The sequence below is a fragment of the Tyto alba genome, unplaced genomic scaffold (genome assembly GCF_018691265.1).
Source record: "Tyto alba isolate M040663 unplaced genomic scaffold, T.alba_DEE_v4.0 Super-Scaffold_17, whole genome shotgun sequence".
In the NCBI taxonomy this organism is placed as follows: domain Eukaryota; kingdom Metazoa; phylum Chordata; class Aves; order Strigiformes; family Tytonidae; genus Tyto; species Tyto alba.
In genome coordinates, this window is record NW_024881279.1 from 8004407 (window position 1) to 8021989 (window position 17583).

Genomic DNA, 17583 nt, shown 5'->3' on the forward strand with positions numbered 1-17583 from the left:
CCGCTGCCAGAAACGCCCTGTTTCTGTTGCCGGGGCAACTGCTTCCCAAACCTGCCGCCCGCCCGTGGGGACCAGGGCTCTGCTGGGGACCGGGCCCTGGGGGCTGCCCAGGGGTCACCCGGCTGCTGTGGAGGGGGGGGAGGTCTAAAATGCAAATATTAAAGGCAAATTAAAGGATGTGGCAGTGGTAGAATAATTGGGGCAAAAAGGGTTTCCATGGAAACCATGGTTTCCATGTTGCAGAAGGATGCTGTCGCCCCAGCAACTGCTTCTCCCCCAACCCCCCTCCAAAATACAGGCCCTGCTGGTGCCTGCAGAGGCATTCCTCCAGGACCTGGGGGGCTGTGGGACAGGGAACACGCTGGGGTGGATCAGGGCGGGTGGGAGCAGACAGAGCAGAAGTGTGTCAGCAGAAGCTGGAGAAACCATGGCAGGTCCCCAGGTCCCCAAACCGGCCCGCCATCAGCCGGGGTCCCCAGGGGGGGCTGGCCCCGATCGCTCCGCAAAGGAGGGCTGGCTGTGCCGGGGAGCCTCTCCCTGCTCCCCCTCTTTGCCCCCTGGATCTCCCCACGGGCCCGGGGGCTGCCGGGGGAGCAGGACCCGAGGGTCGTCCCCCCCCCCTTCCGCCCCCCGTCATGGGATGAGCAGCTTCCCCTAAAGCACAGCTAGAGGGGGATCAAAAAGGCTGTGACCCAGGGTGGAAAGGGAGTGGATTTCAAAGTAGGGGTAGGTGGAAGGTCTGTCCTCCTCCTCCTCGGGCTTTTTGCTGCTGAGTTGCCTCTCTGCTGCATTTAAGAAAGCACAGAAAGGGCAATAAAAGTAGAGTAATTAGGTCCAAGACCTCAGGGTAGAGGTTTCCCTCTGAGCCCACCCTGCAGGGGTGCTAGCAGCACCCACTGGGGACCCAGCAACCCCTCCTGCATCTACACTACCCCTTGCACCTTCCCACCTTCTGAGACTCCCCGAAGAGCTTTATTCTAAGCTTTTGTCCCATTTCTGGATGATTTTGCAGCAGAAGGAGCCCCCTCCGCCCTGTGAGAAGGGGCTCCCTCTGCCAGCTGGGAGGGCATTGCCTTTGACAGCTGAGATGGATTGAGTTCCCTGCCATGGAAGGGTTAAAAGGAAAATAAAAGGCTCTAACCAGACAAAAATAGGGAGAAATCTTTGAGAGGAGAGAGAGAAGGAGGAGCAGAGAGAGGGAGAAAAGAAAGGAGGTGGAAGTGGAGGAGGACAGCAAGTGGCGGAGTGAGGAAGAAGAGGGGGAGGAGGAGAAAGGTCTAATGGCTTTTCCATTAATTGCACCATTACCCACCTTCATCCCTACCTTGCATCTCTGCATCCAGCCTCCTGCTCCTGCGTGGCCCAGCTGGAGGGGACCCTGATGGCAGGGCAGGGACCCGATTCCCACCCACGGATGGGGTACAGGGACAGGGCCACGGTCCCCAGGGTCTGATGGCTTCCAGACCTACCGTGGCCATGCCAGTGAGTGGGCAGAGCACGCCGGGCACCCTCAGCTGGGGTGAGGGTGATGTATGTGTGTAACCTGTACCCTCGGGATACGATGCTCCCCCAGACGCCTCCCTGCCTGTGCATGTCTCCTCCCCATCCCACTCCCACTTGAAAGGGGGGCTTCACTCGCCACCCCCAGGGCCATGCTGGGAGGTGGGGGGCTGCTGCGGGGGCTGGTGCAGCCGGATGCTCGGGGGAGTGCTTCTCCTCCTCCAGCTTTTAGCTGCCAGCCCCCAGCAGCCCTGTGGAGCCGAAGGGTGAGGGGAAGAGCCCCCCCTCCAAGCCGGAGACACATGGACGCCCATGGGCATCTGCGCACCCCCTGCCTCGCTCCCGCCTGTGCTAACATACGTGTCCCCGTGGGTGCCGTAGTGTGACCTGCCCCCCCTTCCCGCGCCCACCCTCACGCTGGCATGCATGTTCAGCCCCACACACGTGACTCTGCATGTTCTCGTAGCCAGGAGGAGGGATCCGTCCCTTCCTTCCCACCTGGGCCCCCGCCGCACCCCTGACCTCTGCAACCCAAACCCTTTCCCGGGGGCAGGGGCTGATGGAAAACCCCACCGTGGGGTCCCTGCCTCCCTCCCCAGGTTTCTTCTGCGTGTCAGAGACACAGCTCTCCAGGAAGGGTTTCTCCCTTCCTGCCCTCCTCTCAATTCAGCTTTTTTTCGCAGCATTTTTCCCTTTCTGAGGGTGAGGGGGTGTCAGGCTTCTGGGTGCTGAACATGCTCTGCTTTGCCGATGATGTTTTCCCAAGCAGGAACTGCTGGGTGGCTCAGCTCCCCGGTGCCTGGGGACAACCCAAGGGGACCAGAAGCTCTGGTGGGACCTTCCCCTGCCAGGTCAGGGGCTCTCCCACCAGCTCCCAGGAAAGGGGAGCAGTCCCAGCCCTCTCCCAGAGGCCTCAGGATCCTCTTCAGATGTCTCTCCTTGGCCAACGACTCTGTTCCTGGCCGCCCCAAGATTTGCTCCTGCAGGGCTTTGGAGAGCCAAGCTGCTCTCCTGCTGCCGTGCTCGGGTCTGGCCGCCTGATGGAGACCTTCATCCCCAGCAGCTCCTCTCCATCACCCGCCTGCCTCTTCAGAAATGCCTCCTGCTCTCCCCTCCTGCTCCAGCTCGACCTACAGATGTTTAGTTTCTGCATCCCAGCATGGCACTGCCCTAGGTTGGGCACCTGATGTCTGATGCCAAACCTCAAACGCACTGGATGGGCAGCTGCCCCATGGGGCTCGGGGAGGACCAGTGTGTCCCTGGGGGGGCTGTGGCAGGTCCCCCTCCTCCTAGGGGACACGGGCCTCGAAGAGGTTGCAGCAGTGCCACACATGCACAACCAGCGGGGCTGCGAATCACATATTGTGGCGATCCCAAAATTACTGGGACAGTTTCACACGCAAGCTGGGGTCTGGGGGATGCTCAGTTTCTGTCCTCTGGGAAGATGAATTTGGGGTTATTTTTAGATAAAGATTATAAATACCATGGTAAGGAGAGCTGATTTACATTTAGGATTGTGTTTGCAAACGTGCCCTGTCCCTGCAGGCCCCAGCTCCCGCTCCTGTAGCCACATGAAACTGCTTTTGGGTGGGACAGGGTGTCCCCGGGGCCACCCTCTCCCCGACACCAGGGTCCGTGGGCAAGGGCCCTCCTGTGGACATGGCTGTGGGTACTTGGGGACCCCCAGCAGGTGCCATGCAGCTCCCTGAGGCCATCACACGCTGGCTCTGGGTGGGGAGAAAACCTCTGCAGAATACACATCCTTGGACCCCTGGAAGGAGAAAGGATGCGACTGCCTGGCATGAGATACAGCCCCTGGTCCAGAGCACCTTCTCCCCAGCATGAGGTGCCCAGGGTGCCCTGCCGCCCTCCCACCATGGCACTTTGCTGAGATGTCCATCCCCTTTCTTGCTGTTGGGCTTCTTCCCTTCCTTCTCTCAGGTGGAAGATGCCTGTGGGGCTGGAGAGGCTCTGAGGTACCTCCAATCCTGACTGACCCATCCCCATCCCCATCCCCATCCTCATCCTACCCCCCTCCCCATCACCATCCCATCCATCTCCATCCCATCTCCATCCTGACTCCCTCCAGCCAGCAAACACATCTTCTGGGTGCAAACACATCTGTGCAAACACATCTCCTGGGTGCAGCATCGGGGCTGGGCAGGGAGCTCCAACGCAGAGCATCTCAGCAGCTGCATTAACCCCTTGGCAGCCAGAGCGCATAGGCTTTCCCAAGGGACTTGAAATGTGTGAAAACAAGGGATTTTGACACATTGCTGCATTTTTCCCCACAGAGAGCATTAAAGAGCAGTGGTAGGATGGAGATTCCACACAGCAGCCACTGCCTGGCCCTTCCTATCCCGACGTTCAGATACAGCAGGACTGGAAACAGCAGTGAAGGACAACTGCTGTCCTCGGGCTGAAGGCTCTGCACTGTCCAAGCACTCAGAGATGCTCCTGCCCACTTTGCCTCTTTGTTTTCGGTGACTAAGACTTTCCTTCAATAGTTTCTTTTTGCAAAAGTTCAGAATGCAACTTTTTTTAATTAAAAAAAAAGAAGAATGCAGATCCAATGCTATGGCTAAGCTGACTGTGCGAACCCAGCATCAGCCCAACAGATCAGAAACTGGAAATGAAGCAAGACCAGATGAGCCTTTTCATGGGGATATTAGTAAAAGTGAAGGGAGAAAAATCAAACATGTTTTCATGGAAATTTCCATTTTTGAAGAAAAAAAAAAAATAAAAGAAGGACTAATCTTGGATGCGTTTATATAAATATGGAAATGAAAGCTGTTTCCCGAGCCTTGTCACCGCCCCACAGCCAGCCCCGCTCTCCCGCTCCCCCCAGCACCAGATCCCCCTTTGCCATGACTCCTGCCCGAGCCCGCCGGGGCCATCACCCCTTGCCCGGCTCCATCTCTGGCTCAGCCTGCAGCAGCCTCCTCTTCTTCAGCAAAACATTGCTTTATATTCAGCAACCAGTTGGCTTTGCCAAATGGCAGCTGGTGCTGCAGCCCCGCTGCCAACGGGCACGCCGGCGCTGCGTGTCCCGGGGGACCAGGCTGGTTGAGGTAGTTCGAGGATGTGCAGCATCCTCCCGGGGCTTGCCTCGGCCGGGGCGATGCCGTGGGGACCAGTCCCCATGGAGCGACGTGCCAAGGGAGCCAGGAATGGAGATGGGGCTGATGGAGGAGCTGAGCCCCCCCCTCTGACACCCGTCCTTGATGCCGCTGCAGGGGACGTGCCCGTAGGGGTGCGGGGGGACGGCAGGACGGCACAGTGATGGGCGTGCACCGAGCAGCTGGAACTGGCGCACACACTGCCACACTCTGGCTTTGCAAACTCTTTCCCATCTCTACAACAAGAGGCCTCCTCTATTCTGCCTTGCTGTCAGCTTTTTTTTTTTTCTTTGTTTCTATAGAAAATCCCAATTCCCCCAAATAATCCAGCTAAGAGTAAGAAAAAAAAAAAAATACAAACGTGTCATTGCATTCTCTTCCCGTTCCCGTCCCTCTCTCACACACGGGGCTTGAAAGCGCACTGAAAGGTATTCAGCGTGCACGCTGCCAATTGTCACATCTTTCAATGACAGATTTTAAATGAATGTTATTTTGCAAGGGAGAGAAAGAGGAGAAAAAAAAAAAAAAAAGAAGAAAAAAAAGAAAGCCCACACTGCTCATCCAAGAGCTGACAAGTCCTAGCGGGCCTCATTTTCCAGAGACAAAAATAACTATTTTCAAAATTCACAGCAGGGCCTTCGCCTACACACGCTGCACCAAGAGAAACCTGTGGGGAGAAATGTAAAACACATTGTGTAAATGGAAATGCACCATGCATCCAAAATGCTTTTAAAGCTATTTACCCTCTTTCATCCTTGCCAACTCTCCTCCGAGCACACGTATGCCCGCTCGCACCCCGCCGAAGGCGTGGGGGCACGGCGCTTTGCCGGCTGCCCCGGCTCCCGAGCTGCCTGGCCCCCGGCAATCGCCTGGGCTGGGTCCCCACGGGAGGCGGATGATGGGGAGGTGTTTCCCCCCCTACGCGTGTGCTGCTGGGAGAGCGGTGCCCATCTGCGGCGAGGGGACGCGGCGCTGGCAGGCGGGAGTCGTCCCCGTCCCTCCCCCCCCCCCCCAGCTTCGAAGTCCTGCAGCTACGGAGCAGCACAACAGCCTCTGCAGAGATCCTCTTGAGATCTTCCTTCTGCCCCGGGTTCAGCAGCCGGGACGCAGGGACAGGGACAGCCCCAGCACTGGGAAGGGACAACCAGGGGTGGTTGGCTGGTCGGATGCGTAGGATGTGTGGGGAGGAGCGTGGGTGCCTACAGCCATGCACATGGAGGGTCTGGCTGGGCAGAACCATGGGTGGAAGGGTCTGCTGGGTGCCTGACCCGTGTGAAGTCCGCCAGAGCTTGGGGAAAACCGGCCTCCCAAATGTGGGGCCATGGAGAACCATCTGAGTGCATCCAACCAGCTCTCCATGGGCCATAGCTCCTCACCAGGGCTGTTCCCAGTCCCCCAAGCCAGAGGAGAGGAGAAGCCATGGCCCCACATGAGGTCCCTGTAGCAGCAAGGCTGAGTCCAGACTTGGCAGTCTCCGATCTGACATCCATGGGCAGGAATCCATCCTTCCACAAAGAAGTATAAGAGGGAATCAATGTGGTCTCAGGTTTGGGGCAGGCCCTCGAGTTCCTAGAGCAAGAGCAAAGGCGGCAGCTGCCTGGCAGCAGGCAGAAGGTCAGGAGCACGTATATACAGGGAAATGATGAGGCACAACCTGCAGGCAGAGCCACCGAGGCTGGCCAGCCCCTCTGCATCACCACCTCAGGGTCCCACGCTCCCTTCTGCTGTCGCAATGGCCAACAACACTGAAAGCTTGCGATTGCCTGCAGAGCTCATGAGCAAAGGGTCCCTCTGTTTGGAAGGGGCTGTGCACAGACCAGCCCAGCTCAGCAGACTCATACACCACCGCTAAGCAGCGCGGCTGAGCCCACATCGCCCTTCCTGACCTGCCGGGACCACCTCCCCGCAGCCACTGGTCCAGTCCGAGAGGAGAAGTGTTTTGGGGTGAACCCTGGAGCAAGGAAAAGCAAGAGGATTCTGGGCACCTCCCCGTCTGTCCCTCTCCCTCAATCCCACCCCACAGCATTGCCGTCCAGAGCTCCACCCTGGCCAGGCTGGGTCGATGCTGGGAGAGTCTCCCATCAGATGCGGTTGGACATGAGCCTGGTGTTCAGCTTGCGGAAGAAAGAGCGCAGCTTGCAGATCTTGCACTTCTTCTTCTTGTTCCTACCCTTCAGGGGCTCCCCAATGCCTTCCCATGCCTCTGCGTCATCCTCACTGGCCCAAGGTCCCCAGGCACCGCCGTTGAAGTCCGGGTGAGCCCGGGGGTTCTCTGCGGGGTACCGCACCGGGATGGCCGTCCGGTTGTAGTGCACCAGCCTCATCAGAAGGGTCCTGACCACATCTGGGCGCTGGTCCGAGAGGTCGTAGCGCTCATAGGGGTCAGCGGTGATGTTGAAGAGCCACACGGACTTCCTCAGGCCATCAGTGAGACGCTCCAGGTTCCACCAGCTCCCCGGGAAGTTGGTCAGGGTCTGTGGGGGGATCCAGTCGCTGTACCCTGGGTCACCAGTGAGGAGCTTCCACTCTCCAACCCGGATGGAGGCTTGCACGGCCGTGTTCCAGATACCAAAGCCATCCTCCAAGGAGCCATACTTGGCGTGGTTGTACAGAGGGTCAATGTTGTGGAGGATTTCGGTTCGTGGTGACTCCTTGCCTTCGCTGATGGCAGGCCAGACGTTGTAGCCATCCAAGCCTGCGACGTTGCTGAGGTTGCCCCTGGCCAGGCTGACCAGAGTCGGATACCAGTCTGTGATGTGAACCAGCGCCCAGCTGGTCCGGCGCTTGCGCTTGATCAGGGGACTGTGGACAAAACCAATGCCACGGACTCCCCCTTCCCAGTATGTCCCTTTGCGGCCCCGTAGTGGCCAGTTGCTTCCACCGGAGAAGGTCTGCCCACCATTGTCAGTGGAGAACACTATCACACTGTTGTCGTAATAACCATACTTCTTGAGGGCCCAGGTGATGTTCTTCACCGCCTCATCCATGCATGTCACCATGGCGGCGTACTTGCGGCGAGCGACGTTGCCCATGGAGCGGTAGCGGTAGATGTACTCCTTGGGTGACTGCAGAGGCGTGTGGACCGCTTGGAAGGCCACGTAGATGAAGATGGGTTCCTTGGGGCTGTGGGATGCCAGGATCTTGCTGACACGCTGGGCGTAGAGGAAGGTGGAGTACTTTCCACTTTGATCCCAAGCCACGTCCTCCCCTTCGTGCAGGTCGTAGCCACAAACGCCCGGCCCGTCACAGTTGTCGTAGGTGTAGTAGTCCACGTTGCCCGTCAGGGAGCCCAGGAAGGTGTCGAAGCCCCGGCGGGTGGGCAGGCACTCCTTCTTGTAGAAGCCAAGGTGCCACTTGCCCACCATGTGTGTGGAGTAGCCGGCTTCCTGCAGCTTCTGTGGCAGGGTGACCTGATCGAGGGGCAGGCAGTTGGGCTGCCGAGGGCGGATGATTGAGTGCTGCAGCCCTGTGTGGATCTGGTACCTGTTGGGAAAGAGCCAGGATGGACCAGTAGTGATGGGGAGCAGTGCTGGGTGGGGGATGCGACAGCACTTTATGTAACGGAGACCCACGAAGATCTCCATGTGACCCAAGCCAACCCCACGCAGCAAGTTCCATGACAGAGACACGGAGGTCCTCATCCATCCAAAAGTACCAAAAGCAGGTGCAAAAAAATAAAGAGAGGAAGCTCAGCAGATACCTCAAAAGCACACTGGGCTGCTCTCCCAGGATGTCACCAGCAGTCATCTCTGATTCTGCCAGCCCAGGGGAGGTGGCTGGGCTTTGTCAGGGCTGGGCAGCATGAGGAAGTGTTGCATAGCAATCCCTGTGGGTTTGCAGTGCCCCATTTGTGTGCCCATGCATCCCTGTCCTCCCCTGCTTTGCACACCCTGGAGATGCCTGGGACCCCTCTAGAGCCGTCAGGAGAGAAGAGAGGCCTTTGCCTGGACCCTGCTGGGGTCCACCTCCAGGCAGCAGTAGGTGACCACATCCACAGGCACCTCCCTGGGGCCCACTCCTCAGCAGGAGATGATCTGATGAGATCTGTCTTCTATGGTGAGTGCTGACCTCCCAGTGCTGCTCCAGGGAAAGCCCCATCTGTCCCAGGAGGCAGAAGGGCCCGGGATAAGGGGAGACCTGACTGTGCCACCATGGGAAAAGGTGACAGACCAGCATCCAGCCTGCCCTGGCCAGTGCAGCACTGAACACACAAGCAGGGACAGCACCGTCCAAGGGACTCACAGACGCAGGGGAGAATGTTCCTTCAACCCCACCGCCCAGCAGCAAATCCCCAAGGGCCAGTGTGATGAGACTGCCTCAGGACCCAGCTCCTTGCCCAGTGCTGAAGGACCTCATGGCCAGAGACCAATCTCTCATAAAGTAATGTCCCTTACCCAATGGCATCCACATTTTTGGCCTTACCATGTGCCACTATTTAGCCCATGCAAAAATCAGCTGTTTACTCCGGAAGCCTTCTAGAGAAAGCCAGCAAGATGTCTTTTTCTGAGGGACCTTCATCATCTGCCATTATAGTGGGGCATCTGTCTAGCCGTGAGCTGGCGTGAAGCCCCACAGAGATGAGGAAGGGGTAGAAGGGGGAACACGAGTGGGGTGTGAGCAAGCACTGGCTTACCTGCCGGTTATCAGCTGGCTCCGGGATGGGGTGCAGATGGGTTGGATATAATAGTTCTCCAGCTTAACACCCTCAGCTGCCAGCCTGTCCAGCGTTGGCGTCTGGATATCTGAGCCATGATACCCGACGTCGTGATAGCCCTGGTCATCAGTCAGAATGAAGACGATGTGGGGTGGCCTGGCGAAGGCAGGAGGCAGCGATTTCTCCATGGGGTCCGTGGCCACATCAGCCACCAAACTGGGCTTCATCCAGTCCCAGGACAAATAGCCAAAGCTGAGCAGGCTGACGAGCGAGAAGCCTGTGAGGGCATAGACAGCCATCCCGGAGCACGCTGTGCTGCCTGCAAAGGGAGCTACTGTCCCAGCATCGTCTCAGAGCCACGGAAACAGGAGGTCTCCCCTCCTCCAAGAGAGTCCCCCGACCTAGGGGATGGTCCCCAAAACCCCCGCAGCCGGTTTTGCAGGAGCAGCTCCCATGAAGGCACACCAGTGCGCACACAAAGAGCTTAATCCGCCGGGGCTGGGTTGCCTTCAGTCAAAAGAAAATAACCCTCACGCCGCTCCAATCAAACACATCTGCACGGCAGGACGGGCTCCTCGCAGTGATTAACGGCAGCCCCAGAGCCGCTCACCAAGCGTCCTGAGTGCTAGAAACACTTCCTGACTTCTTTCTGCCGTTTTCTCGCTGGTGTTATTTCTTTATGTAGAATCCCATAAAAACCTCACTGGAGAAATTAGCTGGCTTCTCCTCCGCTCCAGCCCTGCGCCTGCCCGGCTATCTGGACGGCTCACTCGGGATACGATGATCCTTTTCTTTAAACTCTTGCGGAAGAGGGTGCTAAAGTTCAAGCCCAGGGGTGCCGAGCTCTTCTCCTCACTCTCTGAGGAAGAGCCGCCCTCTCCTTTTCCCACCCTCCTCTCCAAGGCAGAGAGTCCCAACATCTGCCTGGGACGTGGGTTAAGCCGCCAGGTTTATGGGGAGCTGCAGGCTCAGCCCCTCCCAGCTCAGCAGCTCCAGGAAAAAGCTGGGAAGCCCCGGAGCGTGCAGGGTCCTAAGCGTGGCGTTCCCTGAGCTGCTGATGCTTCCCTCCCTGCTTGTCTTGAGATGTGTGACACATGGGCCAGGGCCCTGGGGGGACACTCAGCTGAAGCCCCCGCAGCAACCAGCTGGGGAGGGCAATGGGGAGCGCTGAGTCCCCGGGAATGATTGCTGGGACCAGCCTCCCCCACTGCCAGAATCACCATCCAAACAAATCCTGGGCAAGAGGAAGCTGAAAAAACTTGTTGAGACACCCACAGTGTTAAAAAAAACCACCCAGGAGCACGCAGAGCGCTACAGTGTGGAGTGGGTGCTGCTGCGCCCATTTTCCAGATGAGGAAACTGAGGCAGGGAGTGGCCATTCATACTGGCTGTGGCCACAGTCAGTCAGGGGCAAGGTTTGGTGTGAATTAGAGACCTGTGACAATGTGGGGATACTGGCCTGAGCTTGGGTACTGGGACAAGGGGCCAGGTCAGGGCCGTGATGCTTCAGGGGAATTTTGGGGAGACATGAGCGAATTTTTTGTGTAATTCCTTTTGCAGGGCCACTCAGGCATCAGGAAGCCATCATGCCCAGCACGCATCTCACCCCCTCGACTTTGAGCCCAGGAGGGGGGATTCTGGTAGCGCAAACCCACCTGCTTTCACCCACCCCACCAGAGCCAGGACCTGAGCCCTGTGGCTGTTTGCACCATACCGATGGGGACCCAAGGGGTCCCAGCAGACCGGGTACCCCGACACAGCCCCCCCCCCCCCCCCCCCCCAGCCCACACACCCTGCCTGCCTTGAGGAGCGCAGGGCTGCAGCAGTCAGGGCTCACTGGGGGCTTTGTGAGAGCTCTGCCTGCACTAAGGGCTGGCTCGCAGGGGCAGCTGAGCCAGATGGCTCCCAGCCCCCTGCCCTGGGCCCCCCTCCCTTGTCCCCAACCCCAGGCTTCCCTCTGCCAGGTCCCCTCCATGTCCCCTCTCTGGGAACCCCTCCTCTGGGTCCCCTCCCTGGGCTCCTCTCACACTGCTCTTCCCCTGATGCCTCCAGCCTCCCGCACCCCCACGTCTCCCCACAGCCCCACGGGACCCCGGGAGGAGTGGGCAGGAGGGAACACAAGGCTCCCTGCTCCCAGGGAGAGGGGTGACTCCCAGGAAAAGCAAAGATTGGTGGGGCTTCTCCCTCTTGGCTTTAGACACAGGCGGAAGGGACAGGGACAAGGACAGGGACAGGGAGAGAGCCCATTTCAGCCAGGGCTTGGTGGGGGTTGAAGGAGCACAGGGAGGGGTGCGGGGGGACAGGAGAAGGAGGCAGAGATGGATAGCTGTTCTTTGCGCCTTTCCCTACTGGCAGAAACCCCTGCTCGCTTGAAGGAGCGCTGCAGGGCTGGGTCAAGCCCTTCAGCGAGGTTTGATTAATCCCGGGAGTTCATCACTCTTTTCTTCCGCCTGCTCCTCTTCTCCCTTCCCCTTGCTCCTTCCCACTGCTCGCCTGCCTCTTGCATGTCTCCCTCTTCTCCCCTGACGTCTTTAGTTTTGAACAATTCCCTCCTCTTGGAAAAATCTGGACCTGACTGAAGGGGAATAGAGGTGGGGAGTGGTTCGGGACCTGCAACTCCTGGTCCTGTGTGCTCCTCCACTGTTCCCAATGGACCCCTGCAGCCCGGGGAGACCTCTCTGTGCCTCCCTTGAGCTACTTGGGGCTGCGGGACTCCCTGAGCATCCCAACATGCGTCCCTGTACGCATGGCTCCATACACACCTCAGACCAGAGACAGAGTTATCTCCAGGGATTATAATCACAGCTCCTTCCAAATAATAAATAATAATCGGTTTTGGTGAATATTACAGATTAGAGAAAAAACTGGATATGTTGGGGCTGAGATGCGGCAGAGAAAGTGTGTTTAAGGCAACACAGATCGCTGATAAACTGTGTCTTGTTTGGGGCTGGAGGATTGAGCAGGGAGAGAGGTGCAGGAGGGGGGCAGCAGAAGGGATGCACTGGCCACCTCCAAGGAGAGCAAAAGCAGAGCTGAGCACTTGCCGGGTGTGTGGATTTGCTACTGCAGCATCTGCTGCAGCCACACGGTGGGTCACATCCTGCTCGCACCTTCAGCAGGGGAAGCACAGGCTGAGAGTCTCTTTGAATTTAATTTGCTGTTGATGGCCAGTGCTCAGGAGGTTGAAAGGAGGGAAGGAGCCAACAGCAGAGACGTGGGCACAGGTTGGCACAGAGAGGGGACCTGCTGTGCCTGGCCAGGACAGCCAGGTCAGGGAAATCAGTGGCATGTCTGAGCTGGCCCCAGGTCTGGGGAGGAAACAGCGGGGTTAAATCAGCTCATGGAGCTTTTCCAAAAGCCAAAGGGTGAATAAATAGTGAATTTGTTGGCAGTGACATTGCTCTGAAGGTTCGGGGACAGCTGGCTGGGTTCCAGCAGCACACAGACACCTCCCAGGGAAGAAGGATGCACAGCCTGGGTTCTCCTCCAAGAAATAATAAAAAGGGAAAAAGCAGCGCAGGGTGCAGGGAAACTGCTCTAGTTCCCAGGAGAAATGGGGTGCAATAGGACCCTCAAACCAGCCCCACTGAAATCATCAGACAGGGAGGCAGGAGGTGGGAGCAGCTGGGAGGAATGAGGAGGAGGAGGAAGAGGAAGAAATGGCAACTCTGGAGTTCCAGGGTCAGGACAATTTAAGCTGGCTGCACGGCTGCTCTGAGGGTGATTAATGCATCACAAGGTTTAGGGATGGAAAAAGTACTCAGGGCCTGGAGGCCCCAGCCCCACTCTTAATTCAAGGCAGTCAGTCATCCAGCCTTGCTCAAAGATGTCTCAAGAGCCAGGAGCTTCCCTGGAGAGCTCCAGCACATTGCACAATGGGGAGGTTTCCCCTGGCAGCCGGCCTGGCCACGGATGCTGAGCCAGCCAGCGGACCCTGCCTGCTTCAGTCCTGCCTCTGCCCAGGCGAGGACAGCCCCGCTCCTCCCCATCACATCAGCTGCTGTGACAAAAGACACTGCATCTCCCTGCCAGCCTGATCCACGGTGGTTTTACCAGTTCAAGGTGACGGGGAGCCCCATTGGGTGAGCCGGGTGCTGGCTGCGGGGCCGGCAGCGGCTCTGTGAGCAGAGCATCACCCGCCAGCACCCCAACTGAGCTTCCCCGATCCAGAGCATCACCCACTCACACCCCAGCCCAGCCTGGGGATGTTTTCCAGCTGGGACCAAGACCCTCACACTGAGAAATCACACAGGAGCTGGGGTAAAACCATCAGCCAAAGCCCAGTATGCTCATTTTTGGTGCTTTTCAGCCTGACAGCATGACCTGCAAGGCAGCAAACCCTGACCAGTGCCTGGGCCAGGTCCCGCTGTGTCCCTGCAGCTGGCACAACTCCTCGCATTTGCACAGCTGGTTCTGTAACCAAATATTTGAATATTACCTTTTTTTTTTTTTAATTTTATGCAGCCTGGGGCAAGAATGAAAATAATCACAGCCCTTCCTGCTTTTTTCTCCCCACTGCCCCCGGCTCCGGCCGCACTTGCGTTTTGGCTCTGAAAGTGCTCGCTGCAAACGGGGTTATGCAAACAGGCTCCGCATATTTCTCAGCGCCTGCGATCTGCCACGAGGGCCACACAGCAAAGTTTAAAACTAAGCCTCAAATCTTTTTTTTTTTTTCCCCCTTTTCTTTATTTTTTAACCCTTCCCGGGGTCGGAGACCCTTCAGCCCTCAATACTGCCTTTCTCTCGCCATCAATGGGGCATTATGGCAGGGGAATTATTGAAAGCAGAACTCCCAGGCTTTACAATGGGAGCTCTGTGCAAGGCAAATATTGCACAATCTGTTTGCATGCCGTCGGCTCGGTGCCCTTCCCCCTCGGCAGCCCCGCTCACGCCTCGGCCTCCGGCCTGCCGAAACAGGACCTTAAAAACAAGAAATATGAAAGGTTTTTTAATAAGTCCCCTCTCTCCTTCTTCAGAGCAAGACATTTGACCTAACAGGGCATCAGGGAGCTGAGCCCAGCCTCGAAAAAACACAGCACGTCGCTCTCGCCTCTTAGATGTTTAAGGGTTTCCGTTCTCCGTGGCCAATGTGTGATGCATTTACTTTTTTATTGGCACGATGAAAGGGCCTAGGCAAGTCTGGAAAAGAAGAGAGCAGTCCCGGGAATGGAGAGAGCTTGTTATTTTGTCTAGAACAGGGGGAAAAAAAGGCTGAGAGGAGGGGGCAGCCAGGTGATCCGTGGAGAAGGAAGGAGGCTGGAGGCATCGCTGGTCCCAAGCCTGGCAGAGGATGGGGCTGGAGGCAAACGCCTTTCCATTGACTTTGGGAGCCTCAAAGAGGTCTCGGCCATCATGTCCTCAGCCTGGGGATGGATCACAGTCCTATCCTGATCTTCTCCCTGTCATGAGTGATTTTCGATCCCCTGGTGTCTTATCCTCCAGGGATATCCCCAAGGATCATCTCTTCTCCCTGGTGCACAGCAGGCAGGCAGCGCCAGGACCCACATCATCCCCACCAGCCCCCAAAATCACATTTTCCCACTCCAGGACCTTGTTTTCCCCACCCCAAGCCCAGCATCTCACTGCCTCTGGCCACCCAGACCCTGTGGGTATAAGCTGATGTTCTAGTGGCAACTGCTGCGGCAAGACATCAACCAGATTACAGGGATGAGGAGTGGTTTGGGGGAACTTGGAGGTTTCTGAACACACCATAATTCACTCTCCGGAAGCTGGGAAGGAGAAAATATCAAATCTGCATCAGTTCCTGCTTATGCAACCCTCATCATCATTAAAAGAATTAGGAGCATTGCAGCAGCAGCTATGATGTAGGATGCCAAAGCCACAGGGGGTAGCACGTTACGGGGGCAGAGAGGAGAGCACCAGCCATCCCTCTGACAAGGGCTCAGCAGCACTGGTGGATGTTGTTCTTGGAGCCAAATGGCCTTCTTTTTTTTTCAATACCCTACCCATATTTCATGCCATTTGCGCAGTTGAAAATAATCATCATCATCAAAACGTACTTAAAAGACGTAGAACAATATTAGAGTCTTTTCTAATGTAAACCATAGCCTCTAAAAACACATGTTGGGCTTGGCCAGGGTTTGTTCCTGATCAAAACACTGCTGTTCCCCTTCCTCCTCTCCCGGTCACCCAGCACTAGTAAAATATGAAATAAAAGCCCTAAATAAGAGCAGTTTGTCTCTTAGGCTAAGGAATTTTTCTTCCGTTTTTGGTCACTGATGATACATCTCAATGATTCTGCAAATTCTCCCGTGAAACGACTTCTACGCCTTCCTGCTCACATTTGTTTTCTTCCTTCCCCTTCATTCAGGAGACTTCAGTCCATCGGCTCCCCTGCTTCATATAATATTCCTCCCCTTGCCTTTCTCCACCTCCCGGGAAACTGCAGCTCGCCGCCTTCTCCTCTCCTCTCTCTAACGACTGGCGTGCTTGCTTTGAAGAGCTGGAGAGGAGCCCGTGGGTTTGGCACGGCTCCTTTCTTCCCATGCCTTATGGCAAGCTTTCCACATCGCCTGGGTGCTCCCCCTCCCCGTCCTGCCCCCGCTTCCCAAGCCCAAAATCCAGGCCCCCCTCCCTGCAAGTGTGGCACTCCCCACTGCAGCTTCCCAGCAGAGCCCTGGGGCTCGCGTGATGGCTGGCAGTCTGGCTGGAGAGCTCCTGGTTGATATGAACCAGGGATGTGTTGGGACGTGGATCCTCACAGGATTCAGGGAGGATGGCAGGGGAAGCAACTCGAGTCTGGTTTCACAGGCAGGATGGGCTGGAGGTGAGAAACCAGCGTTTGATGGAAAGCTAGAGAGTACACTGGATGGGTGGGTTTGTGCCCGGTCCCATCAGGCTGCCATGGCTCAAACTCCTGGGATGGACACTGCTGTGCCCCCCAATACACACACATCTTCCAGAAGGACTGATCTTTGCTAAAATATACATATATATATATATATATATATATATATAAGTCAGCAGTTCCCTGGCCTCCAAGGACTCTCTTTGAAGCAGAGGTCCCAAGGTGGTGGAAGGAAGGATTTAAGCATTTAGCATAGCTGGTTTCTGGCAGTGCTGCCGTGTGACCCTGACACTGGCTTCCCCTGCCTATTGATTTTGGACTCCCCCACCTTCATTCCTGACACAATTTATCATGGGATACACAGAAACTCCTCAATCCTCAAAGTATGCAAGATGCTGGCATCACCTCCAGCCTCACCCAAGCTGGGGAAGAAAGAGCAATTCTTCCCAGCACCCTCCTGGCAAACATCCCTCCATCCCATGGAGGCTGCACCCCGGCACCTTTGGTAGAGCCCCCACACAGGCGAGGGCTGTTCCCCCCTTGCCACAAGACAAGCGCCATCACTGCCCCCCCGGGAAGGCTGCTCTCCACCTGAAAGCAGCCAGGGCAGGCAGGTCCCCAGGGACCCGTCATGCTCCTGGGTCTGTGGGAGCAGCCCCAGCCCCTCCACCTCCTCCTAACACCCCGCCAGGGTCCTGGCTCCCCACTCAAGCCACAGCACAGCGAGAGACTGGCCACCCGCTCCCCAGGGCTGGGCAGCCTCCTGGCTCCTGTCTGCCCTTAGCTTCCCTCTCCCCTTTCAGGTGCAACCTCTTCAAAGGCAGCCGGTGGGTTTTGGCTGGCAGGAGATGCGACGGCCGGTGGGCAGGATGCCTGCCCAGAGGTCTGCCCACTGCCCCGAGCCAAGGCATGGACAAGGAGGAGGATGAAGCCTGATGCTTCCCAGCTTGGCTCAGGTGCCTGCCCAGGACAAGGAGCCCTTTCTCACCAGGGGAGCTCACGGCAGGGCAGGGCAGGGTGGCCTGAGCACCCTGATTGTTTATAACCCCTGTTCAGCGCAAGGAAAACACACCTGCCCACCCCAGCCTGGCTCGCACCTGTAACCCATTAGGGCAAACAGCCGCCTGTTTACCCAGGATGTGTTTCCTCAGCATCCTGAGGGGCTGGTGTAGGGGGGCTGCTTCTCCCTCAGCACCAAGGGTTGTTTTCCCTCCTGGCAGGAGAGGATAGGTGGAAAGCTCGGGAGGGGCATTTCAAAGGGTTTTGCATCAAAAGGCTGGCCACAACCAAGCTGGAAGAGGGCAGGGAGCGTGGCCGGCCAGACCCCGGGCGCCTGCGGCTCATCCCTCCCCAGCCCATCTCCACAGGCAGTAGCCAGCCCTGGGCACGGGTGCTGGCAGCACCCACTCCCACCGTCTCCAAAGGTCTCTGTTCTGTCGAGCACTGGCTGGGGAGTGGTTCAAAACAGGCAAAGAGCCCGATTAGACACTGCATTGCTTAAT

The 17583-nt window shown here is 57.3% G+C and overlaps 1 protein-coding gene across 1 annotated transcript; it reads right to left on the minus strand.

Annotated features, from left to right (window-relative positions):
• Window positions 1–4986: 4986 nt before the first annotated feature.
• On the minus strand, window positions 4987–10092 carry ARSI (arylsulfatase family member I). Its single transcript, XM_033005943.2, has 2 exons — window positions 9253–10092; window positions 4987–8102 (listed from the first exon to the last, which is right to left on the minus strand). The coding sequence occupies exons 1-2, from the start codon at window positions 9570–9572 to the stop codon at window positions 6701–6703; spliced, it is 1722 nt and encodes a 573-aa protein (XP_032861834.1). The 5' UTR covers window positions 9573–10092; the 3' UTR covers window positions 4987–6700.
• Window positions 10093–17583: the final 7491 nt, after the last annotated feature.

Bases quoted from the DNA above. Each gene is read 5' to 3' on its own strand.
- ARSI (XM_033005943.2), bottom strand. From the start codon at position 9,572: ATGGCTGTCTATGCCCTCACAGGCTTCTCGCTCGTCAGCCTGCTCAGC. The intron at 8,103-9,252 runs GTAAGCCAGTGC...CTTTCCCAACAG, and splicing joins AGCCAGCTGATAACCGGCAG to GTACCAGATCCACACAGGGC.